The sequence below is a fragment of the Lygodium microphyllum genome, chromosome 6, assembly GCF_053477565.2.
Source record: "Lygodium microphyllum isolate KBCC chromosome 6, Lygodium_microphyllum_v1.1.10, whole genome shotgun sequence".
NCBI lineage: Eukaryota > Viridiplantae > Streptophyta > Polypodiopsida > Schizaeales > Lygodiaceae > Lygodium > Lygodium microphyllum.
The window spans coordinates 132,229,661-132,255,176 of NC_141140.1; the positions used below are offsets into that span (position 1 = coordinate 132,229,661).

General features: G+C 42.3%; 1 protein-coding gene across 1 annotated transcript in view; it reads left to right on the forward strand.

The window, feature by feature from the left end:
• The window catches only part of LOC148035144 (protein transport protein SEC24 C-like), a 64,202-nt gene that overhangs the window by 10,474 nt on the left and 28,212 nt on the right, over nucleotides 1-25,516 (forward strand). Inside the window, exon 2 of the mRNA XM_087680114.1 lies at nucleotides 25,217-25,435. Coding sequence (XP_087536240.1) covers nucleotides 25,217-25,435 — 219 coding nt within the window. The remainder of the gene's footprint in view (nucleotides 1-25,216; nucleotides 25,436-25,516) is intronic.

Consider the following 25,516-nt stretch of genomic DNA (forward strand, 5'->3'; position numbering starts at 1 on the left):
GAACCCCACGCACGTGGAGGCGACGCACAGAAGATCCGAGTCGTAGAATCCATGCCACGGCGGGCGGACTTGAAATGCCACGCATGCCGACGAGCACGAAAACCGCACTAACGCAAGCGAGCCAAGGCAGGGAATGCGAATTGGCATGCTCGGTTTGGCCACTTGAACTATGAGTACCTTTGAAAGGCGTTGCGAGGATTGTTTGTCCGAGGTTTGCCGGACATAGTGGTGAGTCATTAGTCATATGTCTTTTGTATTCGTGGGAAATTGCATTGGGATGCGATTCCCAACAAAGCTTCGAGGCGGTCTACTTCACCTATGGAGCTTGTATGTACGGATCTTTGTGGCCCGATGAGGACCGAGTCCTTGAAGGGGAGCTTGTACTTCATGTTGATTGTAGATGACTATAGTAGGATGACATGGGCCTATTTCTTGACATTGAAGTCAGAGGCTTTCTCTCACTCAAGGATTGGCTTCTCTTTGAGGAAAACCGATCGGGCCGGAGACTTAAGACCTTGCGCTCAGACAAGGGTGGTGAATTTATGTCTAATGAGTTTGCTCGTTTTTGTGCAGATAGGGGCATTCACCAGGAGTTTGCTAACACCAACACTCCTCAAGAGAATGGCATTTTGGAGCAGAAGAACTGAAGTGTGATCGAGATGGTGCACACCATGATGGAGCACCAACAGACATCTCAATTTCTGTGGGCCGAGGTAGTGGCTACTGCAGTTCACATCCTCAATCGCTCTCGCACTTTGGCCGTTGATAGGACGACACCTTTTGAGGCTTACTTTGGGACTAAGCCTGATGTCTCTTATTTTCGGATCTTTGGGTGTGACGACTATGTGCACATCTCGAAGACACAGTGTGACAAGTTTAAGGCGACTTCTCGATGAGACAGGTTTTTGTTGGCTACAGCTCCCAGTTCAAAGGTTATCGTTTGTTTGATCCTGTCAAGCGGGATGTCTACATGAGTCGAGATGTGCGGTTTGTGGAAGTTCAGGCCATAGAGGGGGGTGAGGAGCACCCCGTCCTTGGAGATCCAGAGGAGAGTTGGGCTCCCAAGACAATTCCTTTGGAGCCAGAGCCTCTTGATAGAGATTCTTCTTCTGATTTAGAGTCTTCCTTTGCATCGGCCACCCCAGTGGAGCTTCCATTGGTGGATGTTCTTGAGTCTTTAGCAGATGGAGAGTGACGAGGAGAGGTCCGGCCTCCTCGTTAGGCCGGTGACACACTCCGAGATTCAAGGATCAAGAGGGTCCTTGAGGAGTGGGAACCGCAGGATGGACTGTGGAGGTCACAGAGGAACCAGACACAGTCTATGGAGCTTGTTTGCTCTAACTATTGTTTGATGACCCGTGTTATGCAGGATCGAGAGTCCACTTCAGCGAAGGAGGCTTTGCAGTTTGACCATTGGCAGAAGGCTATGAAAGCCGAGTTGGAGGCTATTGAGAGTAATGGCACTTGGTCTCTTGTGCCTCGTTCCTCTCACAAGAAGGTGATTGGCGTCAAGTGGGTCTTCAAGACGAAGTACCTTAGCGATGGTTCTTTGGACAAGCACAAGGCTCGCTTTGTTTTTAAAGGTTTTGCTCAGCGCCTCGGCATTGACTTCCATGATACTTTTACCCCCACTGTTCGTATGGTGACTATTCGAGCTGTTCTTGCCTTGGCTGGTCATCAGAGATGGCCTGTCTATCAGTTAGATGTGAAGTCGGCCCTTCTCAATGGTGACTTGCAGGAGGAGATCTATGTAGAGCAGCTTCCTGGCTTTGGATCCTCGGATGGGAAGGTTTAATGGTTGAAGAAGGCCTTGTATGGCCTCAAGCAGGCTCTACGTGCATAGAATGAGAAGATTAACTCGTTTCTTCTGTCAAAGTTGGAATATCGGCGCTCCAAGACCGATCCGCAGCTTTATGTGCACACTTCCGAGGCCGGTCGTGTGTTGTTTGTGTTGTATGTTGATGATTTGATTCTGACAGGGGATCATGCACAGAAGGTCCAAGAGCCCAAGATAGCTTTATATCAGACGTTCGAGATGACAGATTTGGGGCTTCTTCATTTCTTCTTGGGTCATGAGATTTATTAGTCTCATAGGGGGATTTTCATCTCTCAGCAGAGATACTTTCATGAGCTCTTGGTGACTTTTGAGATGGAGACTTGTCAGACCATTTCTACTCCTATGAATCCAAATTGGAAGGCCACTTCACACTCAGATTCTCCCTTGATGGATGCTTCCCGCTATCGTCAGTTGATTGGATCATTGATTTGGCTACTCAACACTCGTGTTGGTCTTTGTTTTACTGTGGGTCTTTTGGCGGGGTTCATGAGTGAACCCAAGCAGGTGCATTGGCAGGCTGCCTTGAGGATTCTTTAGTATTTGAGGGGAACCTTTGACTTAGGGATTTCGTATCCCGCAGGTACAGATGCTTCTGATCTTGTTCTTGCAGGTTGGAGCGACTCGAATTGGGCTGGCGATGTGGACCACCGGCGGTCTACTACAGGCTACTGTTTTACCTTGGGTACAGGTGTTATCTCTTGGAGTAGCAAGAAGCAGCCCATGGTAGCCCTTTCTTCTATTGAAGCTGAGTATCGGGCCGCGTCTTGTTGGAGGAGCTTGGCTGTCCCTAGCCTCGTCCTACTCTTTTGCAGTGCGACAATGAGAGTTGAATTGCCTTGGTACGGAATCTTGTATTCCATGCCCGGACAAAGCACATTGAGATCCAGTATCACTTCATTTGGGAGAAGCTTTTGGATGGGACCATTGATGTGGAGTACTGCAAGACGGAGGATAATCTTGCAGATTTGTTCACGAAGGCGCTTCCTCAGGCTCTTCTTCGGAGACATGTCAGATCTCTGTCTTTTGACTTGTCCAGGATTTGAGAGGGGGTGTTAGAGAGTCATTTCCTGGCCAGCAGAGTGCCATGTCAGCAGTAAGACAGCGTAGAGGAGCCACGTCAGCAGGCGCAGGTGCCACGTGGCACAACAGCAATCGGACATGATTTTTCTGCAGTTGGCCAGGTTTTTTGTGCAGTCGGCTGCATTGCAGCCAACCTGATTTTGCAGCCGACTTGATTCTGCCTATTATTTTCGTGTTATTTTCTACTATTTATAGCAGATTGGTCTAGCACTTTGACATTTCGGATCTTGAGATTTGACAGAGATAGGTTGTTGTGATCGACGGCACGTGGGCTGACGGAGATCGAGGTCCTCAAGGCGTCTCGCTAGATATTTTCTCTGTACCCGTGTATAAGATTGCCTGTCTTAAAGTCTTTGATACCATTCGGTGCCCCCTCTGTCCAGTCCTTCATTTGAACAGCACGAGAGAGTTTACTCATTCACCTCCCAACCTCGCCTAGAAGATTGTTGGCTCCTCTCCCTAATTCGACTGCCAGCCGTCTGCTTCAGGTGAGTCCTACTATTCTTAGACTCACTCTCTAGGCTCCCCTTGACCCCGTTCAGGTGCCCAAGGCCCCCGGACGGTCATCCCTTGCGCCTGTCTCCCATAAGTTACATTTATTAATGTAACATTTCCTTCCTCTTAAGAATCGGTTTCGTCCTCGAAAACGATACTTGGAAGGTTACCTGTAAATTGGGAAACCTTTTTCTTAAAGTACTTACTCGCTCCCATGTTGAGCTTTCTTCTGAACAATCTTTCCATTTGACCAAATATTCTTGATAAATAGTATTCCTTGTTCGTCTGTTACGAACATTTAATATTCTTTCTGGTTCATGTGGATTAGATTGGTCATCTAATAGCTCCTCAATATTATCATTTAAGATTAGATTATCCAAATCACCCAGCTTCTTCCTTAGCTTACTTACATGAAAAACTGGATGTGTTTTACTACCAGCAGGTAGTTGGAGCTTGTAAGCTTGTTCTCCCACCCTTTTAAGTATTGTGAAAGGACCACAATACCTGGGTGAAAGCTTTGGACATCGTCCCGTTTTCATGGTTTTAGTTTGTTCAGGCACCTTAAGATAGACCAATTCTCCTTTTTCAAAGGAGATGTCTCTTCGGTGCGGATCTGCATAAGCTCTAGCTCGATTTTGAACTTTCTTAATATTTTCTTGAGCAAATTTTAACATACTATTCATATCCTCCAAAAAGTCCTTGGCTGCCTGAACCTTTTTCTTATGCATTGCCACTGCATGAGGAGCTCTGGGCTGAAACCCATACATTAGCATAAATGGACTATATCCATGCAAACTCTGCTATCGGTAGAAACTCTTCCCAATTAGTTTGTCTTTTACTTACATATGCCCTGAGCATATCTTCAAGGATTTGGTTAACCCTTTCAGTTTGCCCATCAGTTTGCGGGTAGTCCGCCGTACTCATGCTAAGTTCAGTATCCAACTTTCTAAATACAACCCGCTAAAATTGACTATCAAATTTCCTATCCCGATCAGAAACTATATTTGCCGGAAGGCCATACAATCGGTATATGTTCTCAATGAACAGTCTAGCCAATTCTGGTGTTTTAACATCAGTTGAAGTTGGAATAAACCTAGCCATTTTGGTTAACCTATCCACAATCACCCACACAGAGTCGTGTCCCCTCTGTGTTCTGGGTAACGCAACAATAAAGTCCATGGAGATACTCTCCTATTTTTCCGAAGGAATCTCTAATGGGTGGAGAAGTCCCCCCATTTTCAATCTTTCAGCTTTATTAACCTGGCATTTATTACATTTGACCACATAGCCAAGGACGTCCTTATTCATTCCAGGCCAATAGAACTACCTTTTAATAAGACTATAAGTCTTATTAACTCCTAGATGTCCCGCACTAGGGGTATCATGACACTCAAAGAGTATTTGGTGCCTTATTTCTTCATCTTTCGGGACACATACCCTACCCTTGTAGAGTAAATAACCATTATCAATGGTAAAATTCTTCCACTTGAATCTCATTTGAGCAACCCTTGATGCTCCATTTCCTTGATGAACATCCTCAGATATTCCTTCGTTTGTGGAGGCTCTTCCATTTGGATCCCCATTATTTATTGCTTCCCATGTGTTGGAATATACCGGATCAACCTGGCATTTTCCTTTCAAAGATTCAAGTAAATCGGAAGTGAATTGAGTAAAACTCAATTCATTTATGATGGGCATTCTGTTGAGTGCATCAGCCACTATATTGTACTTACCCTTTCTATACCTTATTTCGTAGTCGAACTCTTGGAGGAGTTCGGCCCATCTGGCTTTACTCCTTTGTAGATCCGGTTGGTCATTAAGCCACTTAATGCTTTCATGATCCGACAAGATCAAAAGTTTGGCACGGTACAGATAGTGCCTCCATTTCTTCATTGCATGTACTATTGCATACAACTCCCTCTCATAAACAGAATAATTCCATTTTGCACGGTCTAATTTCTTGCTTTCAAAATCAACTGGTCGACCTTCTTGTAATAAGACCGCGCCTATCGCCTTATCATTGGCATCGGCTTCAATCACAAATGGTTTATTGGGATCCACAATTAATAGTACTGGAGCTGTAGCAATAGCTACCTTAAGTTTTTGAAAACTTTCATTTTGGTCTGTTTCCCAATTAAAGCTCTTTCCTTTCCACATAAGTTGGTCTGTCATTGGAATAACTATTTTGGTATAATCTCGAATGAATCTACGATAAACTCTAGATAAACCTAGGAAGATCTGCAGCTCTTCGAGGTTCCTTGGAGATGGCCATTCAATAATTGCCCTTACTTTTTTTGGATCCATCTTGATTTCCTCTTTCGAGATAATATGCCCCAAATATTTGACCTCTTGTGCGAAGAATTCACATTTAGTTTTCTTCGCATAAAGGGAATGTATTCTTAACAATTGGAATACTAATCATAAGTGTTCCAAATGCTCTTCTCTTGATTTACTAAAGATCAAGATATCATTCAAGAAGACTACTACAAAATGTCCTAGATAGGGCCGTAACACACTATTCATCAGCTTCATAAAGGTAGCTGGTGCATTAGTGAGACCAAAAGGCATCACCAAAAAATCATAATGCCCATATCTAGTACGAAATGTTGTCTTAGGAACATCTTGTGCCTTAGTTCTTACTTGGTGATAGCCTGATCTTAAGTCTATCTTTGTGAAGAATTTTGCCCCTTGTAATTGATGAAAAAGATCCTCCATTCTGAGCATAGGAAATTTATTATTCACCGTTATTTTATTAAGTGCTTTATAATCAACACAAAGTCGCATAGAACCATCTTTTTTCTTTACCAATAAAATTAGCGAAGCCCAAGGTGAATTGCTAGGTTGTATAAACCCTTTATCAAGATAATCTTTAATTTGTCTTTCGACTTCTTGGTGCTGTGTTTTACTTAGCTTATAAGGTGGTTTAGAAATAGGGAGTGTATCCCTATCTATGCCAATTGGGTGATTTACATCACCCCTATCTGGTGGAAGGCCACTTGGTAAATCAAAAGGAAACACATCTTTAAATTCATCTAACAAACCACTTAATTCATTACTTACATTCAGCTCACAAACATAAGAAAATTGTTGCTTTATATTACAAAAAGTAAAAGTGTCCTGTATAGGAAGGGACCATAACATATATACCTCACAAGCTTCCTTCTTTATCAGCTTCTGAACTTCAATGGAACACATCAAAGGGTTATCGGTTACTTCATATTCACCTTGAATCACAAAAGTCTTATCATCCCTTTCAAATTCCAGTGTATTATGATGATAACTATGTTTTAAGGATGGTTGCAATCCCCATAGCCACTCCCTCCCTAAAGCAATATCGGCTCTTTCCATATTCATAATTTGGAAATCAAGTTTATCTTTATATCCTTGAATCACAAAAGTCTTACAATCCCTTTCAAATTCCAGTGTATTATGATGATAACTACGTTTTAAGGATGGTTTCAATCCCCATAGCCACTCCCTCCCTAAAGCAATATCGGCTCTTTCCATATTCATAATTTGGAAATCAAGTTTATCTTCATATCCTTGGATCTCAATTTCCAAATTGGATACCATTGTATCCCATATTTTATTATCCTGACCTTGCATCATACGAACAACATATTGATTCCCACTCTTTTGTTGGGGAAGTTTCAATTTTTTTGACAAGTGCATAATTTATGAAATTGTGGGTGGCAGAGTCATCAATCATGACTCTAACCCTCTTCCCAGCTATCAATCCATGTACTCTAACTAAATCATGTGGCCCAAAAGTAGGCTGCCACATAGAAGTTGACATACAACACCTGTGTTGTACATCCTTGTGCAAGACCTCTAAAGATTTATACTTTTCATGCCCCTTTAATTCCAGGGTCTGCACTACATGGATTTGTTTTTCTTTTCCCTTGCCCTTGTCCTTATTCTTTCCTTTATCTTCCTCCTTTTTCCTTTGAGGGCAATTCTAGGCAGCATGGTTAGGGGATAGGCAATTGAAACACAGCCTTTCTTTTTTGGCCTTATCAAAGTCATCTTAACTTAACTTTGACCTTACATATTGTTTCTTTTCAAAGGGTTGTTTCTTGCCCTTAAGAAATGACATTTTCCTTTTAAATTTGCCTACAAATTTTGAGGCTTCAAATTCCTTAGTCTTGGGCTCCGTGTCAATGAGACTAGTGAGTGTACCTGGATGCGTATTATCTTCATTGATTAATGCAAATTTAATTGCCTCTTCAAGCGTCTTAGGTGAACTCCTTTTCACTTCCTTTTTACAGGTCTTATCTAGTCCCCTTATGAATCCTCTTATCTTTTGAAATTCATCTATTCCTTCCAATTTGAGGATTATCTCACGATACTCCTCCAGATATGTCAGCAAAGGTCTTCCCTTTTGTCTGACATAATCCCAATCTTCCCAATTTCTTTCCATTTCATTTTCAGGAAGGAATTCTTTCAAAAAGACCGATTCAAATTGAGCCCAAGTTTCAGGTATTTTATTTGCCTCCTTTAAAGTTCTCCACCATTTATATACCTTTGGCCCCAAGGTTAAATTGGCCTCCAGCGCTTGGAGATGTGGTGGAGTATTTTTAAGTTTGTGCAAATCCTCCCATTTTTGGAGAAAGTTAAAGATAGTGTCTTTATTTCTGTCTTTTTCCTCCCCGAGAAACTGAGGGGGTTTCATATCTTTTAACACTGGGTTATCCCTTAACTTTTGGTGGGGTTCCCTAGGGTCTTGCATAGTCACATCTAGATCTTTCGATGAAGATGGAATATCCGAGGTTTCTACCTTATTTTTATCCCTTTCTAATAACAAGGCTAATTGAGATTTTATTTCTGTGAGTGCTTGAGTTAGCAACTCCATTTGAACCCCCTGTGCTTGCACACAAGTAGTTAAATCATCAAATTGTTCTTGTGTAGCAAAAAATTCTTCCCATTGTTCTTCTTGAATTTCTGTTTCATGGGGATCCACCATAGGATGGTCCCCAGAACTAGAATCTTCAGTCACCCCCTTTTTCTCTTTACCCTCCATTAATACACTGGAATTAGAAAGCAAATATAAGAAGTTTGCGTACAAAATGAAGTACTTCCCTGATTATAGTGATAGGGCAACTGTTGATGGCTTTAACAGTTTAGTGATAGCCAAAAAAGTGAGGAATAGTTCGACTTTCCTCTAGACCGTGCCGGTCGTGTTGAAATGACACTCCCCCTCCCCCCCCCAAAACCAGGTCACGTGTAAACCAGTTGTGACCACAACTATGTTTTAAACGGGACGTAGCCCAACTTGCTACATATTGCCGTCCATGCCAGATACACGAATTCTGGCGACGGCGCTCACACTGACGTAATCTGTCAGGCGACGGTGGCCAACACTGACGTAATCTGTCAGACGATGGCTGGCCAACACTGACGTAATCTGTCAAGTACATGAGCTTTGACGACGGTGCCCACACGGATTCGAATCCAGGCTCGAATTGAAAACTGGTAGTGTGTGAGACTAGCGTGCTAACTGACTACACCCAGCAGCCGTCACCAACACGAAAGCATTCGCCTCAGGTTAAGATAGGACCCAACGACTCTTCCAAAAGACGGGACCCGACGGCTCTGATACCAGTATAAGATCGCATGTCTTAAAGTCTTCGATACCATTCGGTGCCCCCTCTGTTCAGTCCTTCATTTGAACAGCACGAGAGAGATTACTCATTCACCTCCCAACCTTGCCTAGAAGATTGCTGGCTCCTCTCCCTAATTCAACTGCCAGCCGTCCGCTTCAGGTGAGTCCTACTATTCTTAGACTCACTTACTCTCTAGGCTCCCCTTGACCCCGTTCGGGTGCCCAAGGCCCCCGGACGGTCATCCCTCGCGCCTGTCTCCCATAAGTTACATTTATTAATGTAACATTTCCTTCCCCTTATAAGATTGCTTGCCTTAAAGTCTTCGATACCATTCGGTGCCCCCTCTGTCCGGACCTTTGTTTGAACAGCACGAGAGAGATTACTCATTCACCTCCCAACCTCGCCTAGAAGATTGCTGGCTCCTCTCCCTAATTCGATTGCCAGCCGTTTGCTTCAGGTGAGTCCTACTATTCTTAGACTCACTTACTCTCTAGGCTCCCCTTGACCCCGTTCGGGTGCCCAAGGCCCCTGGACGGTCATCCCTCGCCCCTATGTCCCATAAGTTACATTTATTAATGTAACACCGTGTATATTTTCTGCACTTCTATACAGCATACTACACTGCAGATTTTCTGCGTTTCATTGTCTCCTCTCTCTCTCTCCTCTCCGTGTTCACTCTCAATCTTTCTCCTACGCTTCCGCATTGCTGCACTTTGACACATCCGGATCCATCTCTGATGGACTTGACACTCTGACTACTCCCTTAGCCCACTCCCTTGAAAGCTATCAACTATTGGACAACTCTTCCTTGACATCTTGTTCACTTTTTCCTTCATTTACAGCTTTCATTGGTTCACTTCAAAGTTCTCTTTCTTCTTTGTTTGTGTTTTTGTGTTTTGCATTTTTATTTGAGTTCTTGATGTTTCTATTGTAGCCGTACACTTGGTGTTTTCTTTTGCAAAACCTAGCATATCTCCACAATTTCTGCCTCGATTCTTCAGACATGGAGGTTTGAGGCCCTACAATTCTTCTTTTATCTCTGTACACCATCTTCATTGAGCATTCGTCAAATTGTGTTTATTGTGTGTAATACATTTGCATTTGTCTATGTTTGCCTTGGCATTACTTTACATGCTATCAAAGGTGGGTGCTCTTGATTGACACATGAACCTTCGTCCAAAGAGCTTGGCATTTAAAAGCATGCAGGAACATTCTTAGAGATGTCTCAACCAACCTCACCAAAGTAGTCCCCCCGTGGAGCTTATTCCCATGGTGTCAATTTTCCCCTTGTTACAAGCTCTAAGGGAGTGGTATTTTGAGTCATCCGCCATGGCTGATAGGGAAGCTAAAAATCATTAAAACTACTAGAGATGAATATATGGAAGTCTTGATGTGGAGATTTTCAGAGCCATCAAAAGAAGCAAGTGTGGAGAAATACCCCAACATAGAAACTCCAACACAATCGTACGACAATAGCGCAAATTGATAAAAGAACACAGTTAAGGTTAGGTAACTCAAAGACAATGAACTCAATGAATAACAAATTGAATGAATTTGAATAAATAAAATGTTCATGTAGCAAACACATTATGTAGTCAATAAATATTGACCCCCTAAACTTGTGTGTCTCAAGGATCGGGATAGAGAGTATAAGCTGGAGAGTGTATCATACTCCGATGGATCCCAAAACACAGCATGGCAATCGATGTAGGTGTTTGGTAGTAGCAAATGTAGTAGTAGGTAGCGACATGTAGAGGAGAGAGAAATTTTGCAAATGCAGTAGGCTGGTGATGATGTGGTAGTCAAGATAGCAGCAAGCTGATAAAAATGCACCCCAAGGAGGTGTTGCCAATAGTAGATGGAATCACCAATATAGTAAACGCAGCCTCCATGTGAAGGTGGGCAGTAGGTGGCAGTAGAATGAGGAGAGAATAGCGAGGAGAGGGCTGCAAACCGGAGCCAGATGATGGTAGACAGTGTGGGGCGGATTCAGCTGAGATGTCCTCCGTGAATGGGGTGTGGGTAGCAAAACTATAGCACTTGCAATTTGCAAAAATGAGATTAATTGAGTGGGAGGGCACTATTTTATAGAAAGTTTGGGGCCTCCTAGATTAGGGTTTGCATATGGGACACTGAAAATCTCTAGGACAATGCTTTTTTAAAATAAGAGGCTAAATTCACTAATTGATTTGAGTTTTGGGGCTGCTAAATAAAGGCTAATGAATTTTTAGCTTAGCACCCCCTCTTGGGCCCAAAATCAAACAAACTAAAGCCCTTTTCTTTCTTTTCTTTTCCCCAAAGCATCCCATCTCAAAGCAACTCGGGCATTGGGCAAAGAGTGCACGTTGGCTGCCTAGTGATCTACTAAGACTAGAGAGGTGATGGTAATCTTACCAAGGGAGTCCATGTGTTTACCCTAGAGAGGCCAAAGCATTGGACAAAGGGTGCTCATTGGCTGCCCAGTGGTCTACTAAGTCCTCTGAAGGCAGATGGAAACACAATGGACTTTTTTTTTTTGGAGAGGGCTTTTGTTTTGCTCTCAAAAGATTTAGCATTAAGTGAGGGTTTTCAATGAGATTTTGGCCTATTGAGTAGTAGTGCCCAAAAAGGGAGAAAGTGACGGTCAAGCCATGGTTGCATTTTGACCACGGATGGATCCATATAGTACGATTTGATTCGTTCAATTTTTATCTTGCTTTAAAAAATAGTTGGTTTTAAAAGAAAAGTGGCTTTTTGCTTTAACCTTTTCCTCTTTATCCTTATTGACCTCTATCTATACCTCACCATGTCCTCTTCTTTTATCTCTCTCTTACAAGCTCCTCTACTCTTCTCTCTCCTCCATTCACTTCTCTTCCTCTACATCCTCCTTTTCCTCTTGTCTCTCATCCCCTATGTGTAGCTCTATTTCTATTTCCTCTTCCTTTACATCCTCTTCTTTCCCTTCCTGTATCTCTATCTGTATCTCTATATTCTTTACCCCTATCACAATGCCTAAGTCTCTTCATGAAGCCTTTGCATTACATATAGCTTACCTTGAGTCTTAGCCTTTAGGTTCTTTTTGTATCTACTACTTTTTGTATTTGCCACTTGGCACTTGTGACTTGCCATTATATGATCCAATAATCATGATCTATCATTGCAACTAACTCCTTTTATTGATCCATTGTGCAAGTCTTCAATGTTGAATAAATTGGATCTTGGAATTACTTGTGACTAGAGTCTTGGATTTACAATTTGTTTCAACCTCTCGTCATGTTCATGACTCATTGTTGAAAATTCAAGCAAAGACATTTGTGGTTTGTAAATTGTAATAGTATTGAATGGATAATGCCTTGTGATACTCTATTTCATGGGTAGCCACTCTCATGTTAAAACAAGTAATACTTACATGTCTAACCCTTAATTTCCTATGTATTCTTTGATGACTATATGAAACATTGAAATTTATGTGACATTTTTTTGTGTATGTTCAGTATTGTACTAAGTCCATGGATTGGATATATTCGACGAATTATACTTAAGTACCTAGGGTCAGCCCCAAGATCTTTACAAAACAAACAAGGCTATCCTTGCTACTATTGGATGCTAATGATAAAGAATAGTGAAAGTGTGGGGGTTATGTGAAAGAGGCAAAAAGAATAGGTGGAGGCTAGCTAGGCAAGTTGAGAAAGCAAAGCAAGCAAGGGAGACTGCCTCGGAGAGTGCTATGTGCAATGCCGTGAATATTGTGGATCAAGAGTTAACTACTCCAAAGATTGATAAGGGATAAATATGCACAGATACATGTTTACAAGAAAAAAATGCCAATGTTGAAACCATCCTTCCTTCCGTGGATGGGTGGCAATTCCTTGGTTACAACCTAGTTACAGTAGCCACATGTATTACAAAACTGAGAAATGCAAATTAATTCACAATCTTAGACAATGGACACCTTGTTTGCCCCAAAACTAGCATCCCTTTTAGTATTTCTTGAACATAATTGAAGAAGAAGTTGATGTACAATGGGATTTTCCCAATTCCTTTCAGTATTCCAACTCCCCTTGCTGTCCAAAATGTCTAGGAAGTCTTCAATCTAATTTGCCCCTTGATTCGAGCAGTCAATTGGCCTTCATCCGCTTTGATAGAGATAGAAGTTGCTCCAAATTCATTGATTTGTTGGTCTCTTCACTTGAATTTGACTGAAAACAGTGTCAGCCTTGTTGAATCCAAGTCTTGGAGCTTTCAATTTTTGGCACGCTTTCTGAAGTTGTTGCTAAAGGATAATTTTGGTGTAGATTAGGGTTTATAGTAGAGAATTCTGAAATATCTCAGCCTCTGGTGATCTCAATGTTGTAATCTTTGCAGCAAGGCTAGGAGATGAGAGAGAATGCTGAGGAAAGAGAAAATTCGGACTTTCTTCGCGAAGAACTGAAGAAAATGAGTTATTTACTAGTGTTGCTCTATCTCAACAGCCTGTAGATACTGTTACCTACTGTTGATTGGTGTTCTCCTGTCCCTAACCGTCTCAAAAGGTCCTCCAATGGTTGATGCAGATCAGACTAGCAGCATCTCCCCCCTCTCTTTTGCAAGCTGAATGCACTAAGAATGTCTCTCTCTAGCCTCGAAAGACGTTTTCTAGTCTTGCATGGGTATTTTTGACAAGTGGTAGCCTTCCCAAATGGTTTTTCTAGCATTATCCATAATGAAATATTTATTTTCAGTCTTTAAATACTGAAAATTAATCTAATAATTATTTTGGTGTCCATAAAAATAATCTGACTGGCCAGTAGTTAAATTGGCTAGGCAATTTTTATTCTTGAGTGTCTATGTGTCATCTTTGACTATTAGATTGGCATTAGGTACCATTAAACACCACTTTTCTAATGTCACAAAATCGATACTTATAGCCAAATGAATGACCTAGGCCAACAACTAGCACTAGATATCAAGTACCTGTGCGGTTTAACTTATAGCAACTAACATCTTGTGATTTCCTTGGATCCCAGGCTCGTAAACTTACTCTAATCCCAGTTACACCTCACATGTGCAACATTTCCTTAACCATGTGATTAGAAATTAATCCACATGTTAAGTGAGGTTTCAAAAATACATGTCCTTGTGACAAGTGCTCTGGAGTTATGCAAGAGGCAATGTAAGTAGTCATATTCATGCAAAATGCTATGCAACGATGGCACTTGAAAGTGTCCTCGTAGGAGGATTGTTCACTTGTCTATGCGTCCTTTTACAGTCGTGGTCATCTTGATGATGCAAATGAAGATACAAAGAATATAATGTTTGAATCAATGTGTAAGCAACACTCTGCCACCATGAAGAGAAAATAAGCCGCTCCAAATTGGAAGGGAAAGATGGAGGGAGTCACTCTCTCCTCGGTAGTCTGAAGCAGTAGGAGAGGGTGTATCTAAGTTGATCTTGGAAAGTAGATATTGTAGAACTGCCTTGGTCAATATATTTGCAAAATTGTCATTGAAAGGCATAAACTCTAGGTAAATAGTGTTTAGCTCAACTTGGTCTGTGATGAAGTGAAAGTATATTCCAACATGCCTTGTCTGCGGGGTGATGATGGGGTTACTAGGTAGTGCAATCGCACTTTGGTTGTCGCAGTAGATGACACTTGGAGTAGCACAAGGGCATTGAAGCATTGCTAGTAAGCTCCTCAAGTAGATGGTCGTAGTGGTACCATTGTAGAGAGCCCTATACTTAGCCTTGGCTGTGGAAGTCACCATCGTCTGCTGCTTATAGCTTGACCAAGAGATGGAAGCCGTGCCCAAGCAAATGAGGTAGCTGTTGTGTGAACGTGGAGTATCGGGATCTCTTACCTAGTCATAATCTGTATACCCCTACAAGCACAAACCATGACTAAACGTTAAGCCATAAGAATATGTATATTGAAGATATCTCCAAACACGCAAACATGCAGTTCAACGTGATATCCTAGGTGTAGTGAAATACTAACTAAGCAAACTAATTGAGTATGCTGTTTGGCCTAGTGTGAATCAATCAATTAAGCTTCCCTACTATAGACCTATAGGTGTGGTCATCGAAGGGTTGGACCAAGAGTATCCTTAGATAAGTGGACTATGGGATTAAGAGGTGTGGCCATAGGCCGTGTTTGATTAGTGCAATATTGTTCCACCAATTGTAGAGTGTGCGCTTGCTGTGACACAAAAAATACGACTCTCAGAATGAGTAACCTTTATCCCCAAAAATTAAGACAATTGAGATGACCAAGGTTAGTCATTTCAAAGGTGGAACTAAGTTGGGTCTTACTTTTTGCTATGACAGCAGAATCTGAGTTAGTGAGTAGTAAATAATCTACGTACAGCATGATATAGGTGATTCCTTTTACAGTGATATGGACATATAAGTTTGAGTCATAAGGGGTAGAATGGTATTTGTGAATCCTATGGAACTCATCCATCCTTTGCAACCAAGACCACGGTGCTTGCTTTAGCCCATAAAGAGCTTTCTGCAAACAAAAGATCTTATCTTTCTGGTCAGCAGAAGAAAACCTAGGTGATTGCTCCACATAGGCTTTCTTCTCCGGATAACCGCTTAGAAAGGCACTTTTGGCATCCATCTGATAGATTGTTCAACTGTGGTGAATGGCTAGTGCAACCAATAGATGGAAAGATATTGATCACATAGTAGGGGCAAAGGTCTCTTTATAGTCAATACTTGGCTTTTGGCGAAACCCTTGCACTACAAGGCAAGCCTTCCACTTGTCCAAAGTTTCAATAGCGTTTAGCTTTGTCCTAAAAATCCACTCGGTCCCAATGACTTTCTTGTGACTCAACGATCCACCAAGGTCCAAGTCTCATTTTGGCTAATGCTTTTTAGCTCCTTTTCCATGGTCTCTCACTGTTGGGGGTGCTAAAGAGTTTCCTACCAACTTTTCGGCTCGGAATATGCTATATAGACAGTTGTAAACAATGATGCAAATGAAGCTTGAGGGGTAAGTCGGATAGATCTTTTAAGGCCCCTCGGAGTGGAATTTGGTGGAAGGATCCCTGAATCCCGCTTAGTTTGTTGGTACCAGCGAGGTGACGGGTCTCGTGGAGGGGGACACAGGAGCTGAAGAATCCACGGAAAGGTCAAGAGTGGGTAGTAGACCCGACTCAGAAGGCACTATCTTGGATGGTGTGTTGTGAGGGCAAAAATTAGGAGATTAGCTTGGGGTACAAGCTTTTGCGATCTTATCATTAGGAGTGTGTGTAGGCACGACACTCGAAGACTCTAAAGTAGGAAACTATAAGTTAAGAGCCAAAGAATGCTTGATATGGGGTCATTTGAGAGACTATTTGGAGTGGAGCACTAGTTGAGGACATACAATGAAGTGTTGATAACCTCAATCCTGAGGCGCTCAAGGAGGAGCTCTACTACAAACAACATAGAGCATGCCATGTTCATGACTGTCTAGTTTCTATGCTCTGCAACCCCATTCTGAGGACGGATAGTAGGGGTAAGCTAGTAAGAAATGCCATGCTCTTGTAATGACTTAGAAAACTCATGGGAGAAACTCACCAGAACTATCACTTCTCATGCAACCTACATGATCAATCTGGTTAAGAACACCCAAGTACAAAAGTAGATGAATGCATTTGATTTATGCTTTAAGAAGTAAGAAATACATCCACATGTTGAGAAACCACACCATTCCGTACAGTTTCCCTTCTTATTCCCATTTTTAGTTTTAGTTTTTAGCCCCAAAAAGGCTTTCTAGGGTCTTTTGAGAGTGTCGGAGCACTGTATGAGAGACTTTAGTGGGTGAGACTCGAGACTGTTTGTGCCTATATATACGGCACCTCCCATTTATTCTTCACCCACTTCTTTCACTCACTTCGTGAGATCATCGCTCTTCTCTCTCCTTCCACCATCTTTATCCCTATTGCTAGGTGCTAGTCTCCAACTTCCTTGGGCTGCATTTATGGTGGTAGTTGTTGAGAGAAACCACTTCTTCAGTTCACACACTTCATTCAAGGTTTCACATTGACAACCCCAAAAAGGGTTGGTGTCCACATTTTGGCCACTTTTTCAATGGGCACCCACACAGTGGTGCACCACCCTAGATAGCTTGTGCCCATAAATAGGCAATCACTTCATTCATTCTAACACCTCTCTCTTTAATCATTCTTCACTACCACTTCTCTTCTCTCTCTCACCAGCCCCTTCCACTGCCCTCACACCCCTTCAGGACATTGCGATTCATGGCTCATGGCTACCTTTACCCTTTCTCTTCTGCTTTAGGCGCCTTGTTTGATCATCAGACCTTGCGTTTTGAGCATCTTTCACCTGGTGTTACCATCATCTTCTTAGTGTTAGCACCTTCTCCTTCAAGCTCTCCCTTCACTTGCGTTTTCAGTGTGGAGATCTCCTCCTTGCTTGGCGTCAACATCCTAGCCTCTGATGATAGTCTCTATCACCGAGTGTCAGTGATTCCATCATTCGTCTATCACAAGGGCTGCTAGGACTTGCGTTTTTGTAGCCTGGCTCCTCTTCCATCACCGGTGTCACTCGTCTATCATAGAGGTTGTTGGGACTTGCGTTTTTGCAGCATGGCTTCTCCTCCATCACTTGGCATCACTCCTCTGTTATAGAGGCTGCTAGGACCTGCGTTTTTGCAGCTTGGCTTCTCCTCCATCACCTAGTGTCACTTGTTTGCTACCGCAAAGGCTGTTGGGACCTGCGTTTTTGCAGCCGGGCTCATCTTCCATCATTTGGCATCATCATTGACCACCTGGGCTGCAGTTTCGCTCCCTCAACATCCGTCTTCCACCTTCTTGTGATTACTTCGATAGTCCACTGCCCGAAAGATTGCATTTTGCTCCCTTCACTGTGCAGATTTCCCACAAGTGCTGTTACCTAATTTAGACAAGACAATGCAGTTATCTTCTGAGCTTTGGCTTTGTTGTATCAACTTTTCTTCTCATAGTACAATTCATTGCATCATCACCGTGTTGGGGTTAGAGCGCAAGAGCTCAAAGAGCTAAAGACCGTGTTCATCAGAGAGGGCAAAGATAGGGTGCATGTTCAGGATCATCTACTCATTTTTCCCTTCATTTCCGTTGCATCACCATGAGACAGAGATACCCTTCTCTTCCTCTCCCACCTACCCTCCCCTTATAGGTTGACACTTAGGTCTATGACTTCTTCACATGTAGATAGACCATTGGATGCTCCTCTTCGGGCATCACTAGAACCCCCACTGATGCGTGCTGATATGGACCTTTGCTCTTGCTCCTTACCTCGCCAAAGTATATGCGTCTACCCCCAAGCACTCGATGTGCCACCTTTCCCTTTTTGGTCACAAAGTTTATTTTGCACCGACTTTTAGATTTTTATGCTCAAGGCAATAAGACGCATTCGATGTGCACTAAGCCCTTTTGAGCCATAGAAGGATTGATTGGTACCACGACCTCCTTGCGACCGCCGCAACGCACTGTGGAGGTTGCTTCTGATTCTTCTAGGATTTTAGGAATGCTACCTCGATACTGCTCCCTTAAGAGACAATGATTGTTGGATACCTTCCCCTCGATAGTCCGCTCCTTTGTGAGACAGTGGCTATTCGACCCCTTCTATTACTTCGGCACCACAATACGCTCCATCGAGAGACTGTGACTGTTCAACCTTCTAATACTTCGGTACCGCAGTACGCTCCATTGAGAGATAGTGACTGTTGCTCACCGGCTCACAACTTGAGCCTCACCCACCCTCGACTACTCAGGTTCAAGAGGCCACCTTTGGGCATTCGACACCCCAGATACCTTCTTCGGCACTACCGGTGGCATATCCTTGGTCATCAAATAATTCAGAGTCCATGATCCATGAGCTTTTAGATTTCCTCTCTCTCATAGAGGGGGATTTAGAGGGGGCTATACGTCTCCACCCTCTAGGGGGCCACCTCCTCATCTTGAAGTTCGTCGCCCTCCCTTTACTCTTTGGGGATGGCTGTCTTCGAGCAGTCATTTCTTCTATTGATACCCAAGATCTTTAGAGACCACTTAGATCGGGGCCTTGGAGGTTCAGCTGCGACTCGATGATGAGACCTTCGAATTTCTTCTATCATGGAGTTACGGAGCTAGTAGCTTCTCTCCCAAGGTGGAGTCAGGTTCTAAAGTTCATCCTGTCTATTGTTGCTTACCATAGGTTACCTTTTAGTGGAAATCTTGAATCTCCAGGATCCTCTACATCTTCTTTGTATCTCTCTTCACTCCTCTTTCTTCATCCCTTTTTGGGCCTGAGGGGGGGTGTTGAGAGAAACCACTTTTTTAGTTTACACACTTTATTTAGGGTTTGGCATTGACAGTCCCAAAAAGGGACGGTGTCTACATTTTGGCCACTTTTTGAGCGGGTGCCCACACAATTGTGCGCCACCCTAGACAGCTTATGCCTATAAATAGGCAATCACTTCATTCATTCTATCATCTCTCTCTTCAGTCATTCTGCACCACCACTTCCCTTCTCTTTCACCAGCCCCTTCCACTGCCCTTGCACCCCTTTAGGAGGACATTGCGATTTGTGGCTCGTGGCTATCTTCACCCTTTCTTTTCTGTTTCAAGCGCCCTGTTCCATCATCAGGCCTTGCATTTGGAGCATCTTCCACTTGGCGTCAGCGCCCTTTTTCTTTAGGCTCCACCTTCACTTGCGTTTTTCAATGTGGAGATCTTCTCCTTGCCTAGCGTCATCAACTCCCGCTTGGCATGAGCATCCTAGCCTCTGGCGACGGTCTCCATCACCGAGCATCAATGATTTCATCACTTGTCTATCAAAGGGGCTGCTAGGACTTGCGTGTTTGCAGCCTGGCTCCTCCTTCATCACTTGGCGTCACTTGTCTATCACACGGGCTGCTGGGAATATATGGAGCTTCAAAATTTCCTTCTTTCAGCCCAAAGATTCAATCTCTCAACCGACTACAGCAATAGATCAAGAAACGTCAAATCACTCTTGGATATCCTCCTATCCAGGATGGCTATGAGCAATATTTAGACATAGATTCAAGGTGAATCAGAGATAGATTTTCATGAAGGGCAGTAGAGAACCTGTATTTCCTATTTAGAACAGTCCACAACGTAAGAATCCACAAGAATCAGTCCTCTCCCGCATATCAAGAGCTTTACCCTGTTCTCTTCATGTCTTTCCCGTGCCTTCTCCTTGTTTGCAGCATGCAAACCCCCACTTTCTCCCCCAACTCAGGCAGCCTATTTGCACCTGAAAATCGCAGCGCAAAATGTGGGGTTATCCCAAGTCTCAATCTCCTCTCATCCCTGGTATAAATCATAAGTCTAAGTCAATTAAACAAGTCACTCTGTCACACGACTTATTTTCTTGTCTAAGATTGAAATTGACACCAAACATCATGCCATATGAATGCAGAGTATATGTTTCTAGCATGTAGATAGGCAATCTGTGTCCCAAAACCACACAATTCGGATATTGTCACTATTAGACTTCTTAGAGTTTTCAAGCATTGGACATGTAACCACATGACCGCTCCCTACAGAGACTTATAAGTAAAGTTCATAGCCTAGGTAATTATGAAGTGACCCAGCTATCTCATTGTCCTGTTTTAGGCTGAACTGTTGCAATTGTTGAGAGATAAGATAGCTACCAAGCAATGTCTCGATCCTATGGTCTAATGTACTACGAGATGGCGGAAGTCCATTAGGTAATTGGGACGGAAAGACATCAACATATTTGTGTAGAATTGGAACCAAATATTTACTCACATTTGAATTAGTATCGACATTATTATTTTAAAAAATAGAATTATATTTCACCATAGACGATTGAACTTTTTCAGCCAAACAAACATAGATAACAACATCTAGATCACAAAAACCTCTGCTAAATTTCAAAGTTGATATCATATATACTTTAGTTTTGGTCATCTCGGAGCATAGTTGCTAAGAAACTTGTTTCATAAGGTTAGGAAACTCATTACATACCTAGGCATTTCAAAATGTATGAAACGCCTATTTTAAGCTTTCACAAATGCCACACTCTAAATGTCTTGGGACTTTTGTAATCATCATTTATCATGGACTTACTTAACATGTTGACATGGATATTGGCATTGATTGCCAAAGTTGTTATCCATGATGATTGCATATATTGATGCTATGTTGAATGTCCTTTTGCATTGTATAGAATAATGAATAATGTCAATCTATGTTTTCTATGTCACAAGTCATGCATTATATATACATAAAACTTTCATATTTTTTAATGTCTTGAATGAAACCTATTTCTAACATTTTACGAAACTTGTATGAAACCTATGAAACCCATTTCATACCTCCCGTTTTAGAAACCCTTGGCAACTATGTCTTGGGGGGTAAACAACCTTTGATCACGTGGTAGTGACCATCAAGCTCAAAAGAAAGCACATGGGTTTTATAATCAATGTACAAAGAGGAAAATCTATAAAAGAATAATGGCATGCCAAGGATGATATTGACTTGGTCGAAGCTCATTAATCGGAAGTCCTAGGACTTGTAGTACTGCTGGATCGAAAGATCCAAGCTTGGCACCATCCGATCCTAGCGATCCGCAGTCAATGGGCCCTCCATGTAATAGACGCGATATTCTCGATTAGTAGATACCATGTGGAATTGAAGTTCTTACACCAATCAAGAAGAAAGAAAGTTGTGAGTAGTGTTGAGATAATTACATTACCTTAAATTCTTATTTTGGTTTCCATTTACAGCCTTGAGAAGGCTTATTTGTATCATTTATTAGTGTCCAGGTGCCACCCTAGAGAGTCTAGTGATTGATGTGCCTATAAGTAGGGCAGAATCATTCACCCTATATCTCCTCTTAGTCATTATTCATCTTCTCTCTCCATTAGATCCACTCTTCCTTCTCCACCTCTCCTATGCTTGTTGAATGCTTCTCACAAGAGTGGTTTGAGTGCTGCTATTTGGAGCTGTTTGGATGCTCGCATGCTGCCCACTGCATCTAGAGCTGTTGCCGTCATTAGCTGGCTGTCGCCCAGCCTGCTATTCTGTTCGGGACTGCTGCCCACCTGCATTTACATCATCAGCATCTATGTTTTCATCTTCAGCCTGGGCAAATTTGCATTTTACTGTCCTGCCCCTTCACGGCTTTGCTCGTGGTTTGCTTTTGCAGTTTTCAGCTGGGGCAGATTTTCGTTTTTCTGCAGCAGACCCTTTTTCAGTTGTGTTTGCTGTCATGGCAAGTCGCCCAACTGTTTTGCACCTCATGGAGCACGTAGTGATTGCTGGTCATCATCTTCTCCACTTCGACAGTCCCTGAGGACTATGTTTCGCTCCCTCTATAGTTGGCTGTCCTTCCTTCTACATCATCTACTTCAATATCCCACTACCTAGGGGATTAGATTTCACTCCTTTCGCTGTGCATATTCCCTATAGACACTGCCGCATGATCAGCCAAGATAGTGTAATCATCTTCGAGGTTTGCTCCATTGTATCAGCATGATTCAGTGTTCATTATTCTTCACTCTTCTTTAGAGTTTTCTTCTCTCAATGTTCGTTGCACACTTTGTGTTTCTCTCGTAAACTCTACTATCTCTCTGATATGGTATGAGTGCATACTGTCCCGTCACATTTCTTGACAAGTAGAATTGTTGTCAAACAAAACTGCAGTTGTTTGGCTATTAATTCAACTAGTGACCTTTGAATAGGAACACCTTTATTTACAAAATAACCATTACAACTTCTCGCATTAATAAAGCAATCCTCTGCTAAAAATTTAGAAGAAATACTTGGAGCTTCTATAGTGTTTATTGAAGCCTTTGAAGTCAGCTTCATCTTCTTATTCTATGAACACTTTCTATTTGCACAAAAGTACCCAGTTTGATGGCAAGCAAAATGATGACCTATAGAGGGATCCTCCTTGCAAATCGCCTTGCACTTACTATCCTTCTTCTTGCGTAACTCCAAAGGCGATTGATGAGTTGTTGCTATGGTAGAGGTTTTCTTCAACTTGAAGGTAGAGGCAGCTCAATGGGACCCACCCATTGATTGGCTGCCCCTACTCACAGACAAAGTATTATAAAAAATTTTAACGTACTTGTAGACATCCTCCACATAATGTAAAGGGTTGTGGAGCACCTTGTTCTTGTAGTCCAAAGAGATAGTGCATATAGAGTAACGTGTGCAAGCCTTCTAAGACTTTTGTTTTGTGAAGAAGGTCTTTACATTCTTGTGAATATATGTCCAAGGTCTTCTCCTGATGTCAAGCTTAAAAAACTTACAAAAATTTTCAATCAAATCATCAAGCACAAACCGCTTTTTAAAAAAACAGATTAAACATCTATCCATGTCTCCGGCTTGCAGTGTAGCCCTGCCCACCAAGGATATGCCTTCCCCTCATAATCTATATTGAATGGATACAATGACTATTGTTGAACTAATTAATTCTTTACACATGGTATTCGGATGGCAACTACCTAATTAGATCTGACCTTTAAACTAAGGACTTAGATGCTCCTCCTTTTGATGAACATAACACTATTAGGTAGCTTGGAAACCCCTATGGCTAATTCATATTTGTCTTGATTTTTAAAATCAAGTCTCCATTTAGAGCCAGTACTTCAATGCACCTAAGCAATCTCATTGGAATAGTTGCATGCGTGTTTTGAGGTTCATTCATGGAACTTGTGCAAACTATGGTACCATCAGGGTGACACCAGGAGCTTGATACACTTGGGTAAGTAACCCTTGCATATAGATCTCGTAAATGCTTGATTTTGGGGATAGACCCCCACCACTAATGCACCTCTACTTCCGGGCTGTGGATAAGAGTAAGTTGCTGTGGATACATGTCAAAGCATTGTGTACCCCTTGGTGTAGTGAAGTGTTCGAAGGTGGATACATAGATGAATGTGCTCAAGATGAAGATAATTGAGAAGAGGAATCAGTGAATGGAATTGTTTGCTGACTGGGCCCACAAACTTCTATGTCTGGAGGACCAGGGATGAGGTGAGCTGAGTGAGGAGATAGAGATACCCGGTCAGCTCAGACAGTGTGTCATAATCTGTCAGGATCCCAAAATGCAGCAGCAGCAGTCCAATGATGTCTGAGATAGGCAGTTGTAGCCTAGACAGCCAGAAGACACAAATCTGCTGCAGAACGCTGGAGAAGAGTTGGGCAGGATGACAACTGATGAAATGCAGCTGTAAGTGATCAGAACCAGGTCACTAGGGTGAAGACAGGTCATAGACAGCTATGCAAGATGAAGATGATGATGTCAATGCTGAGGATGAATTCCAGATCAGTTTTGAGTACTGAAGGCTGGCTGGCTGGAATGAGGAATCAGGATGCAATAAACATAGACTTAGAATTATAGAGGATTGGGGGTACATTTGTCGTACTGTCAGAAACAAGCCATTTATTTTTGGTAATTTAGCAGTAGTTGCTGTGTGATTGTGATCCTTTGCAGTGGCAACAGGGTCCTGCACTGCATCAGTCAAGTCTGCATATGCTGCAATGCAATGAGGCAAGTTGATGATGATTGGATTGGTTTGTCTCCAGGCAATTGCTGGTCAGACCAGTCCCTAGGTGGCTGCCCCTCTTGGCCCTCAGTGCCCTTATTTCACTGCTCTCTGTCTCCCTTATGCCTATCAACCCTTCTGCTTGATCATTGGCTGTTCTTAGCCAGGACCTGTCTTGCATATAGGTAGATGAAATTTGATTGCCTTTTCAGGTAGGTGACCTTTTGGCATATCAATCAATGTCAATATTTCTTTTTCAAAAAACTCTTTGAGTCTCTTCCCTTTGTTTGTCCTATTGTAGATCCATCTCTCTATCTTGCAAGTCATTACTTGTCTTAATTTTTAAAGCAAGACAATGCTTAATGGTAGTTGTTTCCTGTTAAGTGGTAACATTGTATTATGTAAGATTGATGTAACTACTGTTGCATTTCACATGCATAAAATCTTCACTTGTAAATGGTCAGATCGTATGCGGGAGACTTCAGAAGTAAAATACTTTGGTTCCACCCTCTTAGTGTGAATTATTGAATATTTCTTATGGTTAATCTCCCACTTTCAAGAGTATCTTACACTACTATGCATGCCATATATGGAAAATAAAAGGTAGCAGAAGGCAGTATTTTGCAAGTTTAAATTTTGGGAGAAATAGGGAGTTTTTGACTCAAGTATCTATGTCTGAAGTTAGGAGTTTATTGGAAAACTCTCAAATCAGCTTCATTGCCAATGCAGAAACCACAAGGGGTGAATGCAATGCCTAACCAAAATCTGCCACCCTTGCCACCTCAACAGATGGCTCAATACCTTGGGCAAGGTGTATCACAGCCAGGCTCACCTGCAGCGCCTTCTTCTGCATCACGCATTGATCCCAGTCAGATCCCTCGACCTCAAGTGAGCTCCATGCTGACAGAATTTGAAACTCGGGTGACTGGTCAAGCTCCATTGCCACCGGTAGTTTCTTTATAGTGTCAAAGAATCTGAGTTTACTGCTCTACTTTCATATAAAGTGACATTTTCTTTCTGGTAATGGCC